This window comes from Heteronotia binoei, chromosome 21 (assembly GCF_032191835.1).
Source record: "Heteronotia binoei isolate CCM8104 ecotype False Entrance Well chromosome 21, APGP_CSIRO_Hbin_v1, whole genome shotgun sequence".
NCBI classification, from domain to species: Eukaryota; Metazoa; Chordata; class Lepidosauria; order Squamata; family Gekkonidae; genus Heteronotia; species Heteronotia binoei.
Window position 1 is genome coordinate 144,585,497 of NC_083243.1, and position 26,249 is coordinate 144,611,745.

Consider the following 26,249-nt stretch of genomic DNA (forward strand, 5'->3'; position numbering starts at 1 on the left):
CTGGCTCTTCAAGCCGTAGCATCTTGGCTCAGACTGTGTTGGTTGAAGCTGAATCCGATGAAGACGGAGGTTCTCTGTCTGAGCCAGGGTGGTCCAGGAGGGGAGATCCCTCTGCTGGCTCTTGACGGGTTGCCACTAATATCGGCCCCTAAGGTCAAGAGCTTAGGTGTTCTCCTGGAGCCTCTTTTACAATGGAGGCCCAGGTAGCAGCCACTACTAGATCCGCCTTTTTTCATCTTCGGTGGGTGCGGCAGTTGGCCCCTTTCCTGGAGTATGACGACTTAGCAATGGTGATCCACGCTACGGTCACCTCAGGAATAGATCACTGTAATGCTCTCTACATGGGGCTACCCTTGATGCTGACTCAGAAACTACAGCTAGTGCAGAACGCTGCGGCATGGCTGTTAATGGGGCTCCCTTTTTGGGAGCACATTCAGCCAGTGCTGAAAGAGCTGCACTGGCTACCTATTGTGTTCCAAGTCAGTTTCAAGGTGTTGGTATTGACCTTTAAAGCCCTCTATGGTCAGGGGCCTGTCGTATCTGCGGGACCGCCTTCTCCACATGTTCCCTAGAGAGCACTTTGTTCAGGGACAAAAAATCTACTGTCCATCCCTGGACCAAAGGAGGCTAGGTTGCATTTGACACAGACTAGGGCCTTCTTGGTGGCAGCACCAGAACTGTGGAATGCTCTCCCGGAGGCCATAAGGGCCCTGTGGGATCTTTCTACTTTCCACAGGGCCTGTAAGACCGAATTGTTCTAACAGGCCTTTGATATCTAGGTGGGAGAGAACTGCCACCCCACATCATTATAGAGTTACCATGTGATCACCATCAGAAAAGAAGAACTCGCTTATATTGCAGTGGTACAGCACCATGAAATGGTTTTAAATTGTAACTATGTTTTATTAGTTTTAACTTGTAAATATGAATGTTGTTAGCCGCCCTGAGTCCGCTTGTGGAGAGGGCGGGATAGAAATTTAAAGTACCGTATTTTTCGGACCATAAGACGCACTTCCCTCCCAAAAAAAGTGTGTGTGGGGGGAAGTGTGTGCGTCTTATGGAGCGAAGGTACCTTCCTCGGGGGGGCCTTTGCTTCCACCCCTGATCCCGACGCTTCCCCCGCGCCTGCCTGCCTGGCTCCAGCTTCTTCCAGCAAGCGCTGGGATCGCTCCATGCTGCCCCCACCGCAAACCCAGCGCTTCACGAGCGCCGGCTGCGGAGAGGGCAGCGTGCTTCCTCCGTGTCAGTCTGCCTGGCTCCAGCTCTGACACTTACAGCAAGCGCCAGGATTGCTCCCTCTGCCCTCCGATCCCAGCGCTTGCTTTAAGCATCAGAGCTGGAGCCAGGCAGACAGGCACGGAGGAAGCACCCGCCCCCACTGCAAACCCAGCGCTTCGCGAGTGCCGGCTGCGGAGAGGGCAGCGTGCTTCCTCCGTGCCTGTCTGCCTGGCTCCAGCTCTGATGCTTAAAGCAAGCGCTGGGATTGGAGGGCGGAGGGAGCGATCCTGGCGCTTGCTGTAAGCGTCAGAGCTGGAGCCAGGCAGACAGGCACGGAGGAAGCACGCTGCCCTCTCCGCAGCCGGCACTCGCGAAGCGCTGGGTTTGCAGTGGGGGCAGCGTGGAGCGATCCCAGCGCTTGCTGGAAGAAGCTGGAGCCAGGCAGGCAGGCATGGGGGAAGCGCCAGGATCGGAGGCGGAGGCAGCAGATCGCCCCCCCAGGAGGAAGGTGCATCCTATGGTCCGGAGCACCTTATGGTCCAAAAAATACGGTAAATAAATAAATAAATATCCGAAAATTCCAGTTTGTGCAGAATGCAACTGTAAGACTGTTAACTTGTATACTTCCATTTTTTTTCTAATCAAAATGTAAAGCCCTGGTAGTTGCTTTTTAACTTTCTATCATTCTATCACCAGGGTATCTGAGGGTCTGCTTTCTTCTTTATAAGTCTCCCCAGATTAAGATTACCATCAGAGCCTTTGCTCTGTGTGTCCCCATCATCTGAAAGGGTATAGGTGACTGCAAGAGAAGGGACCTCCTCTGTAATTGCTCCTTGACTATGAAACTTCCTTACTACAGCAGTTCACATAGAGTTTGCGTACTTGAGTTTTAGGCATACATAATAGCATTCTTATTCTTCCAAGGCATTTGGTGATAATTTGTGTTTTGTAATTAGTCTTCACTGAAATGTTCCTGGTTTTTAAAAATTTGCTTTAATAGCTGCTGATTTTCATTTAATTGATACTGATTTTTTTCTGTGTGGTATGTGTTTTTTTTTTAAATCTTCTTGTGAACTGCCTCAGAAACTATGATTGAGAGGCTGTCTGGAAATATTTTAATTTAGTACTCATAGTCTTCTGTGAGTTAGTTCATTACTCCTCTTTTATGTAGTTCCTAGATGTAGTGGATCAGCCACATGTATTCATGTGTTTTTTCTATTAATGTAAAATGGAGGATTAGGATTGTAGAAGTCTGGAACCAACCAGAAAGAAGAGGTAAAGTCAGTTTTGCTATGAAAAGAAGCACATAGGTGAGGGGTGCTGAATCCCCCACTTTATTTTAATGCACTTAATTTATATTGCAAATTACTAGGCTGGGAAGGAAAATGCTTGAAGCAATGAAATACAGCAGTGTGAGGTGCAAGAGGGGAGCAGGTTTTAGTTTTCCATACCCATGCATTTCTTGTCATATTCAGTTTAGACTTCTAGAACCTTCTTTATTTATTAACATCTGTCATATTTATGTACATATATCCAGTTTGGCCCTCAGAGCAGTCATTTCCTTCAGTAAGCTGGATGTAGTTCTAACACCAGCACCAACTTTGTCACCCTGGTCCAGTCCCAAATTTTGTTTGCATCTTACATCTAAAACACATTGTTTTCAAGTGAATGATCTTTCACATTAGTAGTGGGGACGACTTGGTATACACATTGAACATGTGCTGTTGTTGCATTGAAGGCTGTGGGGAAGCCCTTATGCAATATGAAAAGGCTGTTTAGTAACTCTGCAGTGGATACTGGATGGTAAGAGTAGGTTGTAATGGAACCTGTGAAATGCTCTGTTCAAGTTGTAAATGTTATCCTATATCATCTAGCTTTCTTCTTTGCTCTGAAGGAGTCTGTGTTGTTCCCCATGTTTTGGAATACCAAAGAGCTCTTTTGTTTCTTTGGGAACTGATGCAGACGTGCTATGGTAGCTGATATTGCAGCAAAGAATGGAGTGGCTGATGTAAGTAAGACCAGCTGTAGTCTGCTGAAGCCTTTTTGGAGCTACAGGCTATGCACAACATTGTGACACCATGTTTTTGTACTGGGCAGCTTTAAAAAGTGTGGGTTTGATAACAAAGGTTATAAAATTATTTCTGCACTCCCACACGATTACAGGTCTCTCTGTTAGCTATCCAACATTTTTGCCAAGTGCAAAGCTGCTTGCATTTGACTTAGAAGTTTAGATAGTGTTTTGACTTTTTTTAAAAAAACCACAAGCTCACAGTCTTCAGCTTTGTTCAAACAATTTGGCATCTTTAACTTTATGTATAAATAATTAGAATTTTATACCAAACCTATAGTATGTATAGTTAGGATTACCATATTTTGCAAAGCAAAAAACAATGTATTTCCTAGCCATTTAAAACAAGTGATCACTGTGACAAATTTCATTTTAAATACTCCTACTACTTAAGATATGATAATTGCTTCTAACTAGGAATATTCTTAACTTTCCAATTCCAAAAAAGGACATTTTCATCTTTTTTTAAAAAAAAAAGACCTGAAGGAGAGCTCCTGAATAATTAATTAATACCCCCCAATAATAATATTTGTCGTATTGAGTAAAAATATGCTTTGTCTTCAAAGAGTTCTGTTGTAACACTGTCGTTAGAAACTGACTCTACCACCCAGTGGGTGTGAGCTCCAGCTGTAAGATTAGATAAGGGAACAGCCTCCTACAGGAGACTTGCTGTATATAGATAGAGTAAAGGGGGCCACGTCATGGAAATTTACTAGAAGGAGTTCTGTGAAGGTGGGACCTTTGAAATCAGATAAGCCTGTGTGCCTGCCTGCTTGTTTTTTGTGTGAATAAAACTGTCTGTATGTAGAATGATTGTAACTCAGTCATTTTGGGGGCCCATGCCCGACTGGGTTCTGCTTATGGAACCATAAAGTAAACCTCGCTTCAAGCCAGTAAGTCTGTGAGGACCTTGTTATTTCTCTGCTTCATTTTGGTGCATTGACTGCTGGGAAATGAATGGGGTTAGGATATTTCCTTTCCCTTGGATGGTTGTATAGCTGACCGCCTTCCACCTTCGTGGCAGGAAGACCGGACTATGCGCCACGGTCACATTTTTGATCGAGTCCGGCTCTCTCCGCCCCAGTGGGAAAAGGTGTCTGGTTTGCCAACCAAGATCCCACGCCTGGCTGAACTGACGTGTCCAGGGAATCAGAAGATCTTCAGGATTGTGAGTATGAACTGTCTGGGTATTCTGATTACCTCTCCTTAGGAGAGAAGAAGGGTCTGATCACCCCTTATGCTCTGTCTATTAGGCTCCACTTTGGAGCTGAAGCACAGAAGCTAGGATCTGGAAGGATTTCTGTGGTGTGTGTGAATGAGAGGAGACGAAGCCTCTAAGCGAGAGGGATTTTCTCTTGTGCAGTTCCCAGTAGGGTGACCTCACTGGGTCACGAGAGAGAGGAAGTGAAAACCCCCAGGGCTCCCTGGCTGCCAGACCCCTTACTGGCAGCTCCTGTTTTCTGTTTTCCCTAGAAGTGTCTTGTCTAAACGTCTGGTGCCATGGGAACTTAAAAGCCATAATTCTGGGGAATGTCAGAGAATGATAGTTCCACATGGGCAGGCAAGGCTCCTTTATCCCTAAACCTCCTCCCCCATGAAAAATCTAACTTTTAAATTTGAATCTCTTAGAATAGAGAAACCTGGTTTTGTAAGGTAACAAAGACCTCTCTCCCCTTAACATAGTAAAGAAACAGAAAAGCAATTATTTGGACTAAAATTAGATGAGGCCAGTTCTCAGGGGGAGGCCTGGAGATCTCCTGGAATCACAGCACAAAGTTCCAAGCTGCAGACTCAGTTTTCTCTGCAGGGTAATGGAAGTTTGGTGTGAGTGAGAGCTCAGAGCCTGGTTCCCTTGGGATCTCATCTTTCTTTAGACTTCCATTCTAGATCTCTAGCAATCTGTCCCGCCTGGATATGGCAACCCCATTCAGGAAATAAAACTAATTGCAGAGAATGTGGCCTTGCCCAAAAGATCAGATCTCTGTTAGTGTGATGAAGTCTGCCACCTGTCTGGCCGAGGTGGGTCAGCAGACTTGCCAACTGATAGTCCAACACAGGTCCAAAGTCTGGTATTTTCCCCAGAAACACCAGGAAGGTAGGCTGCCACCAGACTGGATAAATCCTTTAGCACAGAGGCCCTAGTCAAGCCTCTGCCTATTAGGAAAACTCTAAAGAAAACCAAGCCACACCACTGCAGCGAGGGGTTCCCCAAGTCAGTTTTCACAAATCGGTTGTAGGCACTTCCAAAGGCTAGTGGGTAAGTTTGGCTCGGATTGTTGTGGCCCTGAAAGCAAATAACCACAAAAATAAACGTAAATAAAGTTTATTTTACAAAATAGGCATGAAAGCATTGGTTTTAGTGAGCCATACAAAATAACAACATTGTTCAATATAACTAGCTAACTGGGTATAAATTCAGAGAGCTAGATATTATCATACAGAGTCCAAATGCCCAGATGGAATCCAAGGGTTTCCCTGAATGGAATCATGTCAGGAGGCTGTTCAGCATAATAGGCTCTAGTCTCAGTTACGCTAGGCAAAGAAATGCACTCATGATGTTATTTTTATGCCTCCCATACCCTCGTGGTGTAGCCAATTAAGGCTATTCCTCTATCTCAGCACTAAAATTCAGTTGGTGCATGGCTACTGCATTACAGTTAGCCCAAAAGAACTTAGGTTCAGCCCTTTTAAAATGCAGCCGGGATGCAAACTAAACAAATACAATTTATTGCCATGATTGAGAGAGAGATTCAGAGAGTTGTACCTTTATTTTCACTTTTAAAATGCCAGAACCAAATACCTCTGAGAAAGAGAGATTAAACTAGTTTTGTTAAATATCTACTGCTTCAGTTCTATAAATTTCAGGCTCAAGGAGCATGTACAGAGAGTGCCTAAGATCAGCCCAAATTGGAGCCTGGCCTAGAGAAGTTAAAGATTGCATATTTACAGTCCTCCTGCCCTTCCCCCATTAGGGAAGGAATGCTAATCCTCTCCTCCTTACTCAACCTGAAATCTTTAACAGAATCAGAAAAGGCAAAAGGAATAATAATTTTTTTTTTGAGAATTCAGTGCCCTGAGTCATTAAGAAAGAAAGAAAATTTTCACCTCAAGCCTCTCCTTTTAAAGCACAAGCAACCAGGTGTCTTTAGAGAAAGAGACCCGTCTTCTTTTATAAATCATATCCATAACTAGCCAGGGAAGAAGAAATTTGGTCATTTGAAAATCTTAACTATGTAACTAAGTTGATGGAAAACTTCAGGTATCACCTTTTTCACAAGCAAATAAGGAAACACCCAGAGCTTGAATTTTCTCCTCTCATAATGAGAAAGAAAATCTTGTCTCAGATTCAAAGCTAATCCAGTCTCCTTAAGAGAAGTAAATTGCCAGCATTTTTGCAAAGAGTCAGAGTTTTCTCTTTTGCAAAGAACTTTTGTCCTAGCATCTTTCACTGGATTTTGGCTAGGAAAACTTTTGCAGACCCTCTTTAGCTGTTTTAGGAAACAAAAGGCACTTAGCCAAATTTAGTCTTAATTGTAGAAATAAGAAGTGTAAAATCTGAGCCCCCCACCAGGCAGATATATCATCACTTTCCCCATCTTGTGTTTAAAAGTTGCTGACCTGAAAAAAACCTGTATCCTGTAAAATTTATCAAGAGATAAGAGAATACTGGGATTAACTGCCCAGCAATGTTTATTATTTTCTCTTTCTGTCTTTTGTTAAACCAATTTTCTTTCTCCCAGCCTTAGAGAGAGAAGGATCTTTGATATATATGCCCCATGGTATCTAAGGGGGGGAGGCACAACTGAGATATTTTTCTGAATTCTCATTTTTTCCTGATTTTGGGTCTAAAGATACAAATTCAAACTTTTGAAATTCTGCAAGAATGTCTCCACAAACAAAATGAGTAGTTCTAGAAGACCACTCCAAGCCAGGAAGATGCCTGGAGGGAAGATGTGCATATGTTGAAAGAAGCAGGACAGTCTGAAAGCTCCTTGGCTTGCTCAAAACACTACTTTGTTTTGCAAAGGTGCCAGTCTCCAGGTGGAACCTAGAGATCACTCCAAAAAATATAATGTAATGTCCAGAACATTAAGGCCAGTGCCTCTGGGAGAGAAAGTGTCCAAGAAAATGGACTGCACGTCTTGTAATCTTCAAATTTAATTCAGATATTCAGAAATCTTCAGCCTGGAGCTGGCATCCCAAAGTTCCATTTACAGCTAATCCTTTCTGCTAGAGAAAAGACCCTGCCTGTAAACTGCCCTGAGGCTAAGAGTTCTCCTAGATTAGAAGCTTTTCCTCTGATAATTTTTTTTTTATTGCTTTACCTTTTGAGTCTGAAAATATTTTTCTAGTGGCTGTTATCAGTTTCTCCTGTAGTTAGATTTTATAGCTTTAATTTTAAGGGGAATACTTTTAAGATATTCAGCTTGTGATTTCCTTTGTTTTAAAGAAAAGGTGAACCTAATAGAAGAACTTTTGTTAAGTTTTTTTAATCTGAGACAATGGGTTAAAAGTTTATATTTGCAATTCTGGGTTTACATGGAACATCTATTCTACTAAAGCAATACAGTATCAAACCTTTTGGAAATTGTATTTCTCTTGTGATTTTTGTTAAGTACATCTCATACCAGGAACATGTGGCCTTCAAGTGTTACATCTAACACAGTTTTCTATCTTACTTTGAACTGCTTCTCAATTTTTCATTCATTTAAATCTGAAAATTCCTTTTGTTGTTGGTACTGAATTTTTATTTTCTGAAAAGAACAGTGTTTTAAAATTCTACCTCACAAATTTTGGTTCCTGCAAGACCTCCTTTCATTTGAAGTTATAGCATGTGTTATAGAAGAACATCTATACCCTTCCTTGGGTAAAGCTACCTTCTCACTGTGCAACTTCTCTCTTAAGTCTTGAGAAACTAATACTTTGTTTTACCAGTGACCCAGTTATTCTCAGTGTCGTGCTTCCCATAGAAATACCTTTTCTAGATTTGTTGGTAATTCAGTAGGCAGAATTCCTGAAAACTCTTGGTCTTCATTAGATATCTGGACTTTAGTAATGTTCTGCATTCCTCAAATGTATATCTTCATTTGCTCTCTTAATGTCATTTATAGTTGTGTTCCATCTATGAACTGTGGTTATCAATCTTCCTATTTAGCTATTTGGTGAACCATATATATATATATATATATATATATATATATATATATATATATATATATATATATATATATATATTGCGTGCTTATTATAAGTAGATTTAAGAATTGTTTTGTGTGTTTGCCAAGGTGTATTAACCAGATTTTGCCTTCCAGGATTGTTTTGTTATATATGAAGGAAACCTGGACCTGCAATTCTAGTTTAGCGCATGCTCATCATTATATAGTTGTTTTAAGAATTGCTGGTATGTCTGCTAAGAATTGTTTGTTTAAGGATTAACTAGTATTCGTTTTTAGGATTTTGTTGTTAAAGTTCGTTGAAATCCACTCTCACACCTGTATGAGACCCACAGAACAAATTTTGGATGAGCTGGCACAGAGAAAAATGGGGTTCAGTGGGACTTGATCACCCCACTGATTTCCAATGATTTAAATTCTCTGATCCAGTTCTCTAGTCATTTTGGGTCTGATCCCTCGCATACATGTATGTTAAAGCTGGCATTGTTCTATTGAGGCCTCAGTTTTGTTTTGTTTGTTTGTTTTTGAAGTTTTTCTTATTCTTGACAATTTCATATATTCCAAAGCTGTAGCAAAAGTTTTCTTCCCTTTTTTGTGACCATTTTCATAATCCAGGGGTAACCCCAACTATGGTAATCTCTTCTTGAAGCTCCAATCTTGTGCATAATTTCATGTTTTCTTTTTTAAAATTCATATCTGTTGCAACAAAGTAAAAAGCCTCGCATGAACCTCTAGGTGCATGCTTTCTATATGGATGTGCACTAGCTTGAATCATGAGAAGTGATGCATAGGTTTATATTGTGGATTTGTGTTCTGCATAATGTATGGTGTATGAAATCTGTCCTTTAACACTGGAAGGGTAGAGACCTTTTCAAACTGAAACTCCATGTGAGGAGGAGGAAGTCTCCAGTCCAAAGCGAGTGTGGTAATTTAGCTAATGTGTGCAACCCTATCTCAACAGGGTTGGGCTCAAGTTATGGCAGTTTGTGGACAGCCAAGGAAAGCTTTAAAGGGGAAAAGGACCTACTATTGTTGTTTTGTTTGTTTGTTTCTCCAAGTATGTTTTCCATATTTACCCAGAGGTCCTGAAATTTGCCTGGCCATGCCTCATTGATGTTGGAAGGAAGTTCTCCCCCAGAACCCCATCCAGATTGAGTTATGGAGAAAACTCATTTCCAGGGAAATTCCTCTGCCTAGCAAAAGGCTAGTGGCCCCAGCTGATCACAACAGCAGCCCCACTGCCACTTTTCTGTGTTTCCAGAAAAATAATTCCTTTTGGCTGCGATAAAAACAGATTTTCCTGTGAAAAGACTGTCATGCATAGAGCACGCGAATTTTCCATGAACTCAAGAAAGAAGACCTTTTGTTAGACTAAGGGGGAGGGGAACAAGGGATTAGTCAGGAAATGGTTTTTCTATTGTAAACAATGTGGCCAAATGTGGACTGCCCGCAACTGGCAATGTTTCCAAGTATGTCTGAATGTGTGTATCTTAATCACCCAGGCTACAACAAGATGTTTGCCATAAAGGCACATGATTTGATCCAGTTTATAGCATGTCACATGCCTATGTTCCTGATTATTGCTTATGCGTTTTAGAAATTGAGATGAGTTCTTGTATTCCTTTTGGCTGCGATAAAAACAGATTTTCCTGTGAAAAGACCTCTGGGTAAATATGGAAGAGCCTGGAAAACATACTTGGAGAAACAAACAAACAAAGACTGTCATGCATCATAGCTAGTAATGTTTTATTGATAAAGAAATACGTTCCCTAGGATCCTTCCAAGATTTACGTTCATAAATTTAGACTGGACATATGTAATTATTCAATGCATATACCATGAATGGATTTCCCTGTTCAAGTGATTGATTATCTCAAAAATGCAATGTATCTCTAGCCTCCTCTTTCCTTTACCTCCTCAAGATCATCCCATATTTCAGTGATAGTTAGTCTTCAGTACCAAGACACATAATCCCCTTTTTCCTGATTGGATTGTTTTTTAAATTTTAACGCATGTATAGCCTATTTTTTGGTAGTTGACATTCCTGAGCCCTTCCCCTTTGTCCCAACTGTGTCTCAACTCTGGTTGTTTGAAGTCTGATTGGCAGTGCATCATAAAATGTGGCACACACCCTCCAAGGATTGGGCGGTGCTAAAGGGGGGTGATTGATACCAGAGTGCTGCCGAATTAAGAGGGTAGCCTTAAAAGACATGGGGGGCCCTCTCAAGCTAGCCCATGTGCCCAGAAAGGCCCCATGATGGAGACCAGGAAAACTCCATATTGGAAGGCTGGGCTGCATGGCCAAGGCATGGCTCTGATTGACTTCCCCCCACACACATCTCTAGATGGAAAAATACTGGGATGTGCCAGTGTGAATGAATAATCCCATCACTGTCTCTCCTCCTGCTGTGACCCATCTTTACCCCATCTCTATCAATATACTATTTTGTTACCCCATTGTAGTGTCATTTCATTCTTTCCTGGGAATGGCGAAACCAAATTGCCACCTAGCTGCCCTTCCTGAGTGGTCATACAGAATTAATTTGTTTAATGATGATGATGGTCAGTCTCCTTCAGACTAAATAAGTTTTCAGAAGACTGAAAGGGGGGAATGAAGGAGAGCCCCTGAATAATTAATTAATACCTCCAATAATAATAATATTTGTCATATTGAGTAAAAATATGCTTTGTCTTCAAACTAAGGGTTCTGTTGTAAAACTGTCATTAGAAACTGACTCTACTGCCCAGTGGGTATGAGCTCCAGCTGTAAGATTAGATAAGGGAACAGCCTCCTACAGGAGATTTGCTGTATATAGATAAAGAGGGCCACATCATGGAAATTTACTAGAAGGAGTTCTGTGAAGGCGGGACCTTTGAAATCAGATAAGCCTGTGTGCCTGCCTGCTTGTTTTCTGTGTGAATAAAACTGTCTGTATGTAGAATGATTGTAACTCAGTCATTTTGGGGGCCCATGCCCGACTGGGTTCTGCTTATGGAACCATAAAGTAAACCTCGCTTCAAACCAGCAAGTCTGTGTGGACCTCGTTATTTCTCTGATTCAGACCCAAAAGAGGATGGACACACACACAAAAAAGTGATGTCCTCTAAAAAGAGGACATCTGGTAGCCATAGTATAGTATTAGGCTGACTATATCTTGAACCATTGTAATTGTGTGAAATCTTGTAAGGCAGATATTTATATTCCCCACCCCGATTAGAAAGCTCATTTAAATTATTTTTATGTTATTTTTGTACAATATTTAGTCTTGTCTGCAGGAGTTCATGCAGGAAAAATAATTCATATGTTGTGACATTTTAAGGATAAACAGCTTTATTGCACTTGGGTCATCAGTTACTCATGTCAGATCTGAGGTGAAAGCTAACTGAATTTCTGAACCGGGCCCTGATTTTCACTAGGTATGGTATTTTGGGTAGATATGATAGTGTAAGGCCTCAGAGGGCAGAGTCTTGAGAAGTTTCTTGCAAAACCTGTCATTAGGCTCAGTTGCATTCTTTTCAGAACAGAGTGTTTCTTGTTTGTGTGGCTGGATTAGTTGATAGTAGTATAGATAGAATATTTTTGGTAGATGAGGCATTGACCTAAAGACGTTAATTGAATTATTTTCTTACATTTATTTATATTATAGTTCTCCTTTCTCACTTGGAGAGTGAGTCAATGCAATTGACAAGATGGGACAACTCAATAAATAATGCAATAGGATTAGGATTGTAGAAGTCTGGAACCAACCAGAAATCTAAAAGACAGAACTGAATAATAGCATAGGTATTAACATGACACATTAAAGAGTACAAAAATTATATAGTAGGATCCTCTGTACAGTAACAACAGTATAGACAACAGTCCCTAATCATTTCCTAAATAACTTTGTGAACTATTTTGTACAGTATACCCCTATTACTTGTGCTGAAAAGCCCTCTTGAAAATAAGCTTGCAAGAGAAAGCCTTCTTGACTGACTTCCTCAGACAGGCCATTCCATAAGGTGGGGGCCACAATGGAGAAAGCACGTGTATGGGCAGTTGTTTTCGCCCATTTACATGTTGGCATTTGCAGATGGCCCAGCTGAGATGAGTGAAGCTATCATGGTGGACCACGGGGAGAGGTTGTCCCACAGATAAGAGAGATTAAAGCTATGAAGAGCTTTGTATATGACATCCAATACCTTAAATTGAGCCCAATAACAAATGGGCAGCTAATGGAATGTCTACAGAATGGGACAAAGATGCTTGTTCTATCTTAGATACCGAGGGGAGATCAATGTACAGTGCATTACAGTAGTCTAGTCTTGATGTTACTATGGCATGGATTCAGGTGGCCTGATTAACCATATCAAAGCAAGGGACCATTTTTACAGGCTGAGTCAGAAGAAAGTCTTTTTTTGCCACTGCATTAACTTGCTTCTCCAGTAATAAAGTTGGATCCAGTATAACCCCAAGGCTTTTAACAGAGTCAGCAAGGTTCCAAAGAACTCCATCAGAAGTAGGGAGCAAAGTGTTCTATAAGAAAACCTCTGCCTTCCCAAGCAGCATTACTTCTGTCTTTTCAGGATATAGTTTCAGTTTTTTCTCTCTTAGCCAATTAACCAGGCAACTTTTCAGGACTTCTACTGCATCACCAGGAGATTTAGATAAGGATACATAGAGCTGAGTATTGAGTCTGGGGTGTGGTAGCAGCCCCTTCCCACTAAACTAGGGCCAAAGAATCTACACTGCAGGACCATACCTCAGGGCATTCCTTCCAAGAAGAGGTCCTCAGAAATAGTTGACAACTAGTGGACACACACACACACACAATTATTCTTTTTTAATAATAATTTTTATTTTAATCAACAGTTAATAAAAAGGAACAATTTAACAATATATATAAAGTAGGTATTATCTCATACCAGATTGTTAATAAATTAACCATATGACCATCGTACTAATTAAATAAAAATTAATTTGTCTTGTTGCTTATACAAAATGTTAAACTAAATTAGCTAATACAAATAATATTTTTCTATTATATTAGAAATCTCACCTTGAGCCATTACGATTATTCTTAAAGCATGGCTATCCTTGCCTGTCCTTCTGGCTCAAGGTTGTTCACAATAACAGTTAAAAACATTTTCTGTTCAAATTTGAGAGCCTGAACCATTCCCTTGGAGGAGTCAGGAGAGGCCAGACTTGCAAAAATCCTTCTGAAAGCAGTTGGGGAGATGGGAACTGGGGGCCCCCCAATCTTGTCCCCGGGGTAATCGCCAGATGCATCTTCCAGTTAGTGCCACTCTGCCAGAAGGAAGGGAGGGCAGCTGACATTTGGAAATCTGGCTTCTTCCCTGAAGGCGCCACCAAGAAGTAGCTATTTCCAATGCCTCAGGGTATGGGTGTCTGCAATTGCACAATGTCCAGGCAGGGAGGTCCAGATCATTTCAGAGAGCTTGGCTGCCTGGCAGCTGCTGTGCTGCGCCCACCTGTGGATGCCAAGTCCCAATGGTGGGCATCCAATCGCTGACTCTCTTTGTCAGGACAAGGCTCGCCATGGATAGGAGAGCTTCATTCGTCCCAGGCAGTTCAAAGCAGCAGGTGTGAAGGGGTCCCCCTAGCCTGAAAAATTCTTCTTTTAGGAGGAAAAAAATGCAGCCGGGCTGGGGAAGTTTGGGGGGCATCAGAGGCAAAAAAAGGCTGGAGGAAGGACTTGGCCAGACCTCCCAGGCACATCCTGAAATTGTCCCCTCCCTCCATGGGTCAAGTGGAAATGCTCGGAGCTCCTTCTTGGAAGAAGGTGGAAGGGTGCTTGGGAGGGAGAGAAATTTGGCTGTGCATTCATGCCATCCTCCTCCTGGGGCCCAACCTCTCCCATTGCTCCTTTCCCTGCCGACACTCAGACTCAACTCTTCGGGGGCCAACAGGGCTCAGAGTCTGTGAAACACCCCCACACATGCACTCTGGCTCTGAATGGTGCAACCCAGAAAACAGCACAAAGGGCAAACCTGCTCCCAGGGCCTCCAAAAGCCAGAGTTTCACCAGCGCATAGACTTCTGTGCCAGCTCTGTGCTCTTGCAGCTCATAATTAGCCACAGCCAGGGCAGGGCAGGGGCCACCTGGCAGCCAAGTGCGTCTCCCCAGGCTCCAAGAGCAGTGTGACTGACCAGGAGGCGTCAGCACAAAACCGAGCTCCAGGAAGCTGGTTTTAAAGTCAATTTGGTGCCCCACACAGGCCCTTGCCCTAGACCAATGCCTAATTTGCCTAGTGGCAGGGCTGGCCCTGCATGTTTAGAATGTCTCGTTTGGTTTCTTGTTTAAGTTTGCACCACTCTAGAGGAACTTAAAGCTTGGTCAGTTTCCAAAATAGGTAAGGGAAGCAAGTCTAACTGGTGTCTTCTCTTATGCCTGCCTAGAACTGTAACTTGGTCTCAACATTAGGTATTAACAATTTAGACTGTCTTTGTGTGATCTAGCATATAATGTTCAGTAATAGGGCTTACAAGAAGTCCATCAGTCTATAAGTTTACTATATGGAAGTTCATGGTGACAATACTTTGATTAGATAGAAACTGAATGAATATTATTCATAATATATGATTTCTAATAATAGATGTGTGTATTTTTTTATAAAATTCCAACTAGCGTTTTAGTTGAAAGTTGCAGTTTATCTGGCCTCTTAAAAGAAATATTAATGATGTGAATGTATTTAGACAAAGGTGGATCAGAAAGTGTGTGCGTTACAGAAAGCTTTAAAAAAAAAAGTCACAATTCTGAGAATATATTACAAGCAAGAACTAAGTTATGTATTTTGGTACATTTTCTTGCCATTTAAAGCAGAGCAGTTTTAGTGGGACTTGGTGCATAGATGGTGATTGTCCAGTAAATAACTAAGGTAATTGTTGCATGACTACCTTTAACACTTTCTCATTGGATGTGTAGCTGAGGCTACTTTAAATGTGCTCTTGATGCATTAGTAAGCAAATGGAGTAACTCATACATTTTTTCTCAAATTGTCCACAGTTTCTTCTGACTTCCTCTTCAGTTTAGTGTAGAACATAGATCGGATGAAAGTCCTGCAGTAAATTACATTGTAAAATTAAAAAAAGGTGTGGAGAGATGGATATTTTTAAGTTTTTTAAAAAACACTTCTACGAGATTAGCATACTTTCTTTTTTGGCTATTTCATTTATTTGTTATCTATTTATATCTTCAAATAATTCAGGGAAGTTTACGTGGTTCTTATATGATTTCTAATAATAGATGTGTATATTTTTTATAAAATTGCAACTAGTGTTTTAGTTGAAAGTTGCAGTAAATAACTAAGTAACTTAGTAAATAACTATTCTCATAACCACAATACAAGATAGATTATGCTAAGACAGAATGACTTGCCCAGGGCCACCCAATAAAGTCCATGATGAAAAGAGATTTGAACCTGTTTCTCCCTAGTTTAAGACTAAATTTACTGTAACACAAACAGGAACAGAGTGAATTATCTGTCTGTCTGTCCCTCTGTCCTCATCAATGTATCATATGAAAAATGGGCCTGTTTGGTAGGTACTTAGCTCACCTTCCCTTAATTTTTTTTCAAACAAACAGGCAAGGAAGAATAGCGCTTACCTAATGCATGACCTGGGTTTGGATCCCTGATTAGCCATGGAAGCTATAGGTGTTAGGATTTTTGTCAGTTAATAGGATTTAAAATACTGTGGGGAGGCAGACAGGTAGTATTTGGAGGGGGTAGCTTTTCAGCAGCAACTCCGATAAATGCTCTCCTAGACTGGTAGCCCATCATATTGCATCCCCTGAGGTCCAGTGGGCTACTGATATTCCCCTGTGTGTATGTGTGCAGTAGTGTCTCCTGTTTGCACATGCATAAGAGTGTTAGATCTCATTCAGCATTTCTTAGCTTAACCCACCATGTGAGTATCAGTGTGCTACACTAATCCACATGGCCTATATTCAGGTATTACACTAAACTATTTTTTTAGAGTGATGTCCACTAACTGGTTGGTAAAAAGGCTACACACTGGAATTCTTAACTAGTGTTACATCCCAGTTAACTGATCTTGGTTTAGTTGTTGCATCTGAATACAGGAATCTTATCTTTAGCCTACTTATGATCTTGAACAAATAGCTGTGGATGGCAGGCACTACAGAATGCAAAGCAAAATCAGGAGGACTCAAGACTGGCTGCAGGTTTTGAAAGACTCTTCTCCCCCTCTTACTCCCTGAGTTCTAAGAACAGCAAATCTTGATCTTTCTAAGTCATGTTATAGTTTGCTTATGTGGTAGAATCATCATCATCATTATCAAACTGCCCTCCCCCAGGTGGTGTACAACATAATTAAACATAAACAATTAAAATCAATAAATAGAAAATAATCAGTTAAAATAGATAAAAACAGTATAATTCCACCAAATAATTGATGGTGTCTATGTGAATTGCCTTCTGCACTGTTAGAACTTCAATGTGTAGGGGTCTATATAATTGCAATAGTGATTAAAGCTGCCTCCTCAGTTTCCAACATATGTTGCACACTGGTAATGCAGGCTATTGTGATTTTTGCTAACTGCCTACTCTGAATAGGAAAGATGGCAGAGACAAATGCCTGTTTGTAATGTTTACAATATTATGTAAATAATTAGATTAATACTAATCATTCAGTATTTTACATCCCTACCTGATAAGTGTTGGATTTTCTGGCAAATGAAAGGGAGGGCAAAGTAATAAGGATGATGCTTGCTATGGTGGTGAATACCCCACAGACACTGGATACCTCACTGCATTGTTGCTATGGTGGTGGCATTAGTGACAATATCTGCTCTTTAGTAAGGAAGTGGCATCACACTTGTAGTTGACAATCTCTGTGTCTGCCTTAGAATCAGAATTAAACATTTAAATATATTAAGCCTTTCCTCAAAGCATTTTTCTGTGTGGTATAGGTTTACTCCATATATCAGAATCCTTCATTTTAATAATCAGTTTTAAAAGTAAAACTCTTGAGAATAGCTTTATGTTGTCAGATATCTTCAGTGTTGTTGTGATTGAACAATTTTGTATGCACTGAAGCTTTTCTAAGCTCTTTGAGTTAACATAGAAGTGTAATTTAGATTTGTTTTGCATTAATAAAGAGTACAACACACCAACAATTACAAAATCAACATTTTTTGCCTTTTAATTATAATGTACTGGAGAATAAATGGACTGAAATGACTTCCCCTATCCCATTTTGCAGGTGGTGATAAAAGCTTTTGAGTGTATTTGAAACAAGTTGTTTCATGTAATTCTGCCTTATTGTTATATCAGCTATCATCTCTCTGCATACTCATTTTCCTATTCATTAAATGAAGGTGGTAAACTTTTTTGGGGGGGGGGGGTCAAAAATTTCCTCATTTAGAAAGTTTTTGCATTCATTGTAAGTATGTGGATTGCCAATATTTTAATCATTAAATAGGGTTGCCAGGTCTTTGTTGAAAAATACTTGGAGACTTTGGGGGGGGGGACCCAGGAGGGGATAGGGTTTGGGGAGGGGAGGGGAGGGGAGGGAAGGGGTCTCAGCATGGTAGAATGCCATAGAGTTCATCCTTCAAAGCAGCCTTGTTCTTCAGGGGGGCTGATCTCTGCCAGCTGGAGATCAGTTGTAAAAATGGGAGATCTCCAGATCCCACCTGAAGGCTGACAACCTTACTTTTGTATAGTGGGAAAAAATATACCCTTGATAATTGTCTTAAACAATATTGTGTCAAACTTTCTGTATTCCACTGGATTTTGGCAGAATTGCTTAGAAACAGATCTATAGCTGCAATAAGAGTTTACACTATTAAATTATAATGCAGTGTTCTTTTTATTTATTATATAGCATTATGCCAGTATATTCAGGCCTCTAAAGCCCAAGATGGTGGTGGCCGTTTCATTTCCAGTTCTGCAGAAGGTAAAACAAAAACGGGGAAAAATCAAAACCTTGATTCATATGGATATTTCTTTTCTAGTGTTTCTGTCCTTGATCATTTTGTGCCTTCTGGATTTCTCTTCACAGCTTTCTGTAACAGATCATGGATTCAAAACTTAAACCCAAGATAAAACTATTGAAATTGGTTTATTGCGTGTTTAAACTTTTTTGCTTAAGCTTTGTGTCTCTTTCCTATGTGTGCATTTCCTAAATAATTTTTAAAATGATATTTGTTTTGATGAACAAATGTAAACATGCACATACATAATAAAATTTTTAGACATATAAAGCCAATAAAATAGCCTGGCTTACTTACACATCGGAAAGGCACAAGTAGGAATTGTATGCAAGTTACTTGCCAGTGTTATAACTTCATGCTACTTACTTACTCTCTTTTGCTAATCACTACTTTTCATTTCCTGTTTCTCTTCAAGGAAATACTTGATCTTAATCCTTTTACTACTAAATAGTGCTTTCTGGCATCTATACAGAAATGTATGGTCTGCATGTATTGTGATAGACTTCTTTTTCTTTAATTTTTCAGGTGAAAATTTTGAACAAACTCCATTAAGACGCACATTCAAGTCCAAAGTTCTTGCTCGTTATCCTGAAAATGTTGAATGGAATCCCTTTGATCAAGATGCAGTGGGAATGGTTGGTTGCTTGTAATCCTAATTTTTTAAATTTTTATTTATGTAGTTTATACCCCACCTTCCCCGCTGAAGCAGGTTTAGGGTGGCTTACAGAGTTTAAAATTCAGACAACTTAAAAATAAAAATCCATATTAAAACCAAAATGGAATTACCACTATTAATGTTAATTTAGAAAATGGGATATTAGATCCAGTTAAAAGTTTCCATTCATGTGCTTGAGCTCTTGCACAAACATCAACACAAGAAAAAGACCCTGTTAACTGCTTGTGCTAAGCAAGGCCAGATCGGGGGGGGGGGGGGGGGCAGAGGGGGGTGCTTGCCCCAGGCGCCGACAGAGAGGGGGTGCCAAATTGGATATGGAGTCCATTGTATTCTATGGGACCATAAGATAGAATGGCCCATAAGGGGGCGCCATTTTTAAATTTTGCTCTTCCTCAAAAAACATGTAGATCTGGTCCTGGTGCTAAGACAAACTTATTGTACTCCCCACTTGTGTTTCTATGCAAGATCTTGTGCGATATACTTCTGGGTACTATATATATAAAGAGATAGTGCTAGGCACTGCATAAAATCTTGTGCAAGCAGAACTGCATGAAGTCTTTTCATACTTCCATTTGCACATTGCTTGATCCAAGCCAGTATTTCCAAATTGCTTAACCATAATGTGTACTTCCTTATTTTCTTCCAGGCCCTGGCCTGTCTTGGGGGTGAGCCTGTCTTGTAGATGAGAAATGAAGAATCTTTCCTTTGTCTCCATCTTCTTTTCCATTCCCCACCCCCCACTTACCTGGAGAGCCAGTTTGGTATAGTGGTTAAGTGTGCGGACTCTTATCTGGGAGAACTGGGTTTGATTCCCCACTCCTCCACTTGCACCTGCTAGCATGGCCTGGGTCAGCCATAGCTCTGGCAGAAGTTGTCCTTGAAAGGGCAGCTGCTGTGAGAGCCCTCTCCAGCCCCACCCACCTCACAGGGTGTCTGTTGTGGGGGAGGAAGGTAAAGGAGATTGTGAGCCGCTCTGAGACTCTTTGGAGTGGAGGGCGGGATATAAATCCAATATCTTCTTATCTTCTTTTGCATTCTTATACCTAGAGCATACTTGGAGACAGGAATACAAGAGGGTTAGCAATGAAGGTTGATAGGAGAGAAGGTGGCTTTATGTGTGTTACTTGTTCATCCTTTTTGTTGTTCAAATTGCACTCTGCTGATTCTTTTGATAAGACTGATGAAGCTTTGTGCTTAACATGAATCTATCACTGCTGCATCTAGTTTAGGGTTCCCAAGTTTCTGCTGGGGATGGGTTTCCCCCTGATTTCGGGGTCTCCAACCCACCGCTCCATAATGAGCCAGCAGGAGGAACCCCGCCCTCAAAAAGCTCTAGTATGCTGCAACATGCCTGGGGTGATGACATCAACTGAAAGTAACAGTATCATGCCAGGCACATCATGCATGCGACGCTCTAGCAATCAGGGAAAAAACTCTATGTTGCTATAGAATGTCATAATGTCACTCTATGTTGCCATAGAGTGTCATAATGTCACTCTATGTTGCCATAGAGTGTGATACTGTCATTTCTAGGTGATGTCATCGCATTACATTGCACATGCAAAGCACGTACAAAAACAATTCCCTGCCCAGAGCCTGGTGAGACTTGGCAACCCTATAGTTTGAAACTGACACCTGGACAAGAATGAGGACTATATGGAGCCTATACACATATAAGATTCAATTTCAATTGTGAAAGCAGGAGGTACTCTGTGGATATATAAATAAAATGTGGGAAGTGAGAAATTGGTTCTTCAGCAGCCATTGCCACTTCAGTGGTATATTATTGTGAGTTTCCAGTTGAAGGAGCACATTCTTCTGCTTCTTATACATGAGCAGTATCTGAAATTTAGGGAAGGACCATTCTGGGTCCTTTAATATGTGCCTCCTGTTTGTGAGGACAGAACCTTCCCAGGAATAATTGAGCTTGTAGCTCTTAAACTATGGGGCAGAATAAAGATCAGTTCATTTATATTAATGTAATTTGTTTATTTCAGTGGAGCTTATAAAGGAGAAATTATTCTTTTATTTGCCTCCATTATACTTGATGACTTTAAACAGGTTAAACTTGAAAATAAAATTGTAATGTTAGCTGTTGATTACTGAATTATTATATCACTGCTGTTCAATCTTTCTTTTTAGCTATGTATGCCTAAGGGTCTGTCTTTCAAGACACAAGCTGATGCCAGAGAACCTCAGTTCCATTCATTTATCATCACACGTGAAGATGGCTCACGAACATTTGGATTTTCTCTCACATTTTATGAAGAAGTTACCAGCAAACAAATCTGTAGTGCAATGCAGACACTGTATCACATGCACAATGCAGAATATGATATTCTTCATACCCCACCTACAAATGGCAAAGATAACTGTAGCACCATAGAAGACTGCAATGGCACCTCTGTATCGAAGCTACAGCGATTTAACTCATATGATATTAGTAGGGACACTCTATATGTCTCTAAGTGCATCTGTCTGATAACCCCAATGTCTTTCATGAAGGCATGTAGAAAAGTACTTGAGCAACTCCACAGAGCTGTAACTTCACCTCAACCACCACCATTACCTTTGGAAAGCTTTATTTACAATATACTCTATGAAGTTCCTCTTCCTCCAGCAGGAAGATCTCTAAAATTTTCAGGTGTTTATGGACCAATTACCTGCCAGAGGCCAAGCACCCATGAGCTGCCATTATTTGACTTTCCAATTAAAGAAGTCGTTGAATTACTTGGTGTGGAAAATATGGTTCAACTCTTTACCTGTGCTCTTTTGGAATTTCAGATATTGCTTTATTCACAGCGTGAGTATATCATTTTCTTTTGCAGCTGCCAGTCAGTCATAATAAAGCTTAAATTGTCACCAGTATCTGTAATTAAAATTAAAAAACAGATAGGGAATAGTAAATATTCTGTATCTCAAATGGAATCAACTAGTGAAGAGATGAGCATCCAAAAATATCTAACAGCACATTGCAATGCATATTTTTGCCTTAAATGAGCTAGTGGCTAGAAGGAGGACACCTAGTTCTATCCTCTGCTTTTTAAATCAAATATAGAGTGATGGTATGGTCTTGAATCAGGCCTGATTCACATCTTAAAGGAAATACGATACATCGGTCTATTTTTTCTTATTTTGAAACCTAATTGAAGAGAGGAGACTTTCTTTTAAGTGTCCATTACACTCAGAGATGGCTGGAGAAACTCATAGCAATGGGCTTCTTTAGTGCTTACTTTACCCCATAATGAGACAAATAAGCTCCTGCTCTTATACAGTATTTATTCAGTCCCATCCTGGCTGGTAGCCATAGCACTAGTATTGGTGATAGCAGGTTAATCTCATACCAAAGTTTATTAATCAGAAACAGCAACCCCTCCCCCTGAAAAATAGATAGCAGATAATTTTACGCAAAATACGAGAGTCCATCAATGTTGAGATATATAGGTCATGGCTTTTTCTCAGCTTTTTAACTAATCCAAACCTTGATGCAGTTTCTATATTTTTAAGCAAAGTGACACTTGGTTCTCCATTAAATATTCTGTGGGCTGGAATTATCTTTTACCACACCAGTTGATCTCACATGTTTGTTCTTAATTTTAAAAAAAGTTGTCACCAACTAACAAAGACCAAAATCTAACTCTTTTACCTTTGATTTGAAGCTGTGGTCTGGACACTGATTTGAAGCTGTGGTCTGACTTACTGATCCTTGGTTTGTCTTGCTGATGGGGAAGAAATTTTTAAAATATTTTCAACTGTTGTCTCAGATGGGAATCTGCAACTGTGCTGGCTATAGTAAAAAAAATTGTGGGGCCAGACCTAGTGTCAGTACTACCCATGCATCCTGCAGGACTTGCAACTGTTTCACATTACAAAGTCAATGTACCATTAGTACATTGAGGCCAGATGTATGTCGGGGGGGGGTTGCGGGGGGGGGGAGAATTAGCTCCCAAGTGCATGCAGTCCCAATTTGGATTTGTACTGTGGCATGTAAGGAGAAGAACCTTCCACTTTGCAGTTTTCCAGATTGAAATGGCTTCATTGGCAACTTACATGTAGCCATTAGTACATATAAATTTCCCCAACAGGCAGATAGCGGCTCCCCTAGGCTGTTTCAAAGTGGGAAAAAGCCCTTCCTCCTCATATGTTGCCATCCTGATCTAATTTGGGCCCACGTTTGGGAATTAAGTTCCTATCATGGCAAATCCAGCATATGTCTGACCTAGCTAAAACCCTTAAGGGGAACAAGTAGACTTTGTGACATCTGAACTGACCATCAGTCTCATTCCTATACTGGTACTGGAAACCCTTTTGGTGATCTCAGGACCAAACTATGCATTATGTTTTACACTAGTTGCCAAAGGCACCGGCAGCCATGTTACAGTACTTGGTAGTAGTTACTGTATAAAACTACAGCAGAGGCCTGAGTGAGATTGGGACCATGATGTGGGGAGAGGAGGGGCTCCTGCCTCCCCATCTCCATACTGTAAGCTGAAATGTGCTCAGTCAGGAGACTGCATGTGCAAGCAATTGGAAATAAGAAGTGCATGTTTGATGCAAGTATTGGAATTAATGATAATCATTAATAAAAACAACTTGATATTAAAAATAATTTAAAATAATGAAAAAGTAATTTTTAAAAATAGCATTCATATATTAGGATAAAGCATTCTATAAGGGTCTACTAGCTTTGACATAATACCTCAGTTTAGTACTGACCTAAAGTAGATACATAGTTTAATTTCACAGCCTTTTCTGTGGGATGGATGTTTCTTGAATCCTGTTTACGCTAGTCTTCTCAAGACTAGAGCATGTGGCTGTCATCTGTGTGCAAGAGTGCACACATATTCATGGCCTTTGGCGCAGACTGCCAAAGATATAAGATTATTGAGGTGCTGGCATTGTGCCATATTTTGAATAAAGAAGATCATTACTAAATTGTTGTATTGTATAGAAGTTAGTAGTTCCTAGCAGAATACTTCATTCTGCTATCTGAATCTAATTCTGATATCTGAAACTATTTGTTTTTAGATGATCTGAATAATCTGAAACTATTTGTTTTTAGATAATCTCTGTGATATCATACAGTATTATTATTGGTAACACATTTTTTAATGATTTTGTTTCTCTTAGGACTAATGGATTTCTCTTAATATGGAATTTATACTGTGCTTGCAAACCTCACATCCCTAGGTAAAGCTATTTTGTGAGTCACTTGGTCATGATCCCAGGCCTGAGGCCAATAAGTGGAGTGGCTTATTGGCCTAAAGCAGTTTTCCCCTCAAGCATAGGCCTTCATTTCCAAGGCATTCTCCAAGCCTCAGAATTGGACTGGGGGGAAATGGAAGGAAAAGTGAGAGCCAATCATTGCTAAGGAGGCCAAGCCCTGAGGAAGAGTCTGTAATGTCCTGCACAGGGCAGGTGTGTTCAGTTTATGAAGCAGGGCTTCAGAGAGGCTGCTTTTGGTAGGAGCTAATCCCTTATTGTGAAGTGGAGATATCTGACCTGAAGGGGGGATCACTTATTGATATAGAGTTAGAACTTAGAAGTCCAGTAAAGACAGTTGTGTTAGGTAACTTTATTGTTTTCTTTCCATGAAAATTATGCGCTATGTGTTGGTATTATATTCTGTTTTTATAACTATTCTATTGAATTAACTACTACAGTATTTATTTAATAAAGTAGTCTTTTTTGTTTGTTTACTCTGCTTGGACCCTTCACACCTCATATTGAACCATAAAGTAGGGCATGCCCTGACTGAAGATAGGATTATCTTGGCGGGGGCGTGTGTGTGTTTTAGCCCTTCTTTAATCAAGCCCAAAAACCAAAGTGGTGCCAACCAGTTAAGGCTCTTGCCTGCTACAGAGCTGGAGAGGGAAGCTACGCTGTATGGGGAGGATGAGGGGGTGCTTCTTGGGAGGGAGTCCCCTTCCACAACAAAACCTCACAAGGCTCTACACCTTCTCATAACAAAGTGATAGGTAGGCATGAATAATGACACGGAGTTCAAATGAAGTTTATCCTTACATTTAGATTTGTGCATAGGAATCATGCTGCAATCAAAATGTGGCATGTAAAAAGTTGCAAGACTGTAGCTGTAATTTTTGGTGTATGCGTACACACTTTCAAATGAAATACTGTCTTTCATCGTAAAATATTCAAATGAAATAATAAATGGATTGTTTTCTTGTGAAAGCATGCTTATCAAAGTAAGCTAAACTGGTCAGAGTAAAGAAGTTTGAGCTATTTGCAGGTTAAGGTTGTTTTCACTATGTGGTTTCCCATTATATTAAGTTCTTTGGAAAACAAAGGGTTTTTTTGTAAAACAGTTTTTATTATTCTGCAACATATTATATTATTATAACATATTATATTATTAAATATTTAGTACCAATATATTGCATCACATTTTCCACCTCCCTCCCCCCCTTTTCGTGACCTCCCCGGGTGCATTTTACTTAAAATACTAACAAGAAATAGAAGGTAGTTTTAACATTTTAAGAATCTTCATAAAAAATCTTATAACTATAGTAAAATAAAGATAAGGAAAAAACCATTTGGTATTATTATTATCCCTCTTCGTTATAATCCTTTAGTCCTCAATCCTTGTCATAAAAATAAAATTGAAGAAATATATATTCCAATAGTCTCACTTCAACTATAATCCTTATCAAAACAGGCTGGAAAAAAAAAGAAAGGGTATAATCCCATAGTCACATTTTTAAACTATAGTCTATTTAGATCTCCCCTAGCATTTAACTATTATCAAAAATCACCAAATCACCTTCCATTGTTTTTCAACATACTTCTGAAATTTTCCCCACTCATTTTTAAACTTTTCTATATTATATTATTTTAAGATTCTTGTAAACTTGTCCATTTCACTCCAATGCATAATTTTCATAATCCAGTCCTACTTTTCTGGTATTTTGTCCTGCTTCCACATCTGCGCATATAATGTCCATGCAGCTGAAAGCATGTGCCAAAGTAATGTTCTATCTTGTTTCCAAAAACTTTCCATTTGTAATCCCAACAAAAAGATTTCGGTGCCTTCTTTATATTGTAACCCAGAATCTTTGCAGTCTCTTGCTGAATCATTTGCCAAAATTGATTTGCCATTTCACAAGTCCACCACATGTGGTAGAAAGATCCTTCATG

At 40.1% G+C, this 26,249-nt stretch overlaps 1 protein-coding gene across 4 annotated transcripts in view; it reads left to right on the forward strand.

Moving 5' to 3' along the window:
* The window catches only part of DENND5A (DENN domain containing 5A), a 135,019-nt gene that overhangs the window by 16,288 nt on the left and 92,482 nt on the right, over positions 1–26,249 (forward strand). For all 4 annotated transcript variants that reach the window (XM_060263147.1, XM_060263148.1, XM_060263149.1 and 1 more), the window contains exons 2-4: positions 18,310–18,381; positions 18,944–19,053; positions 21,237–21,897. In XM_060263147.1, the coding sequence (XP_060119130.1) occupies positions 18,310–18,381; positions 18,944–19,053; positions 21,237–21,897 (843 nt within the window). The remainder of the gene's footprint in view (positions 1–18,309; positions 18,382–18,943; positions 19,054–21,236; positions 21,898–26,249) is intronic.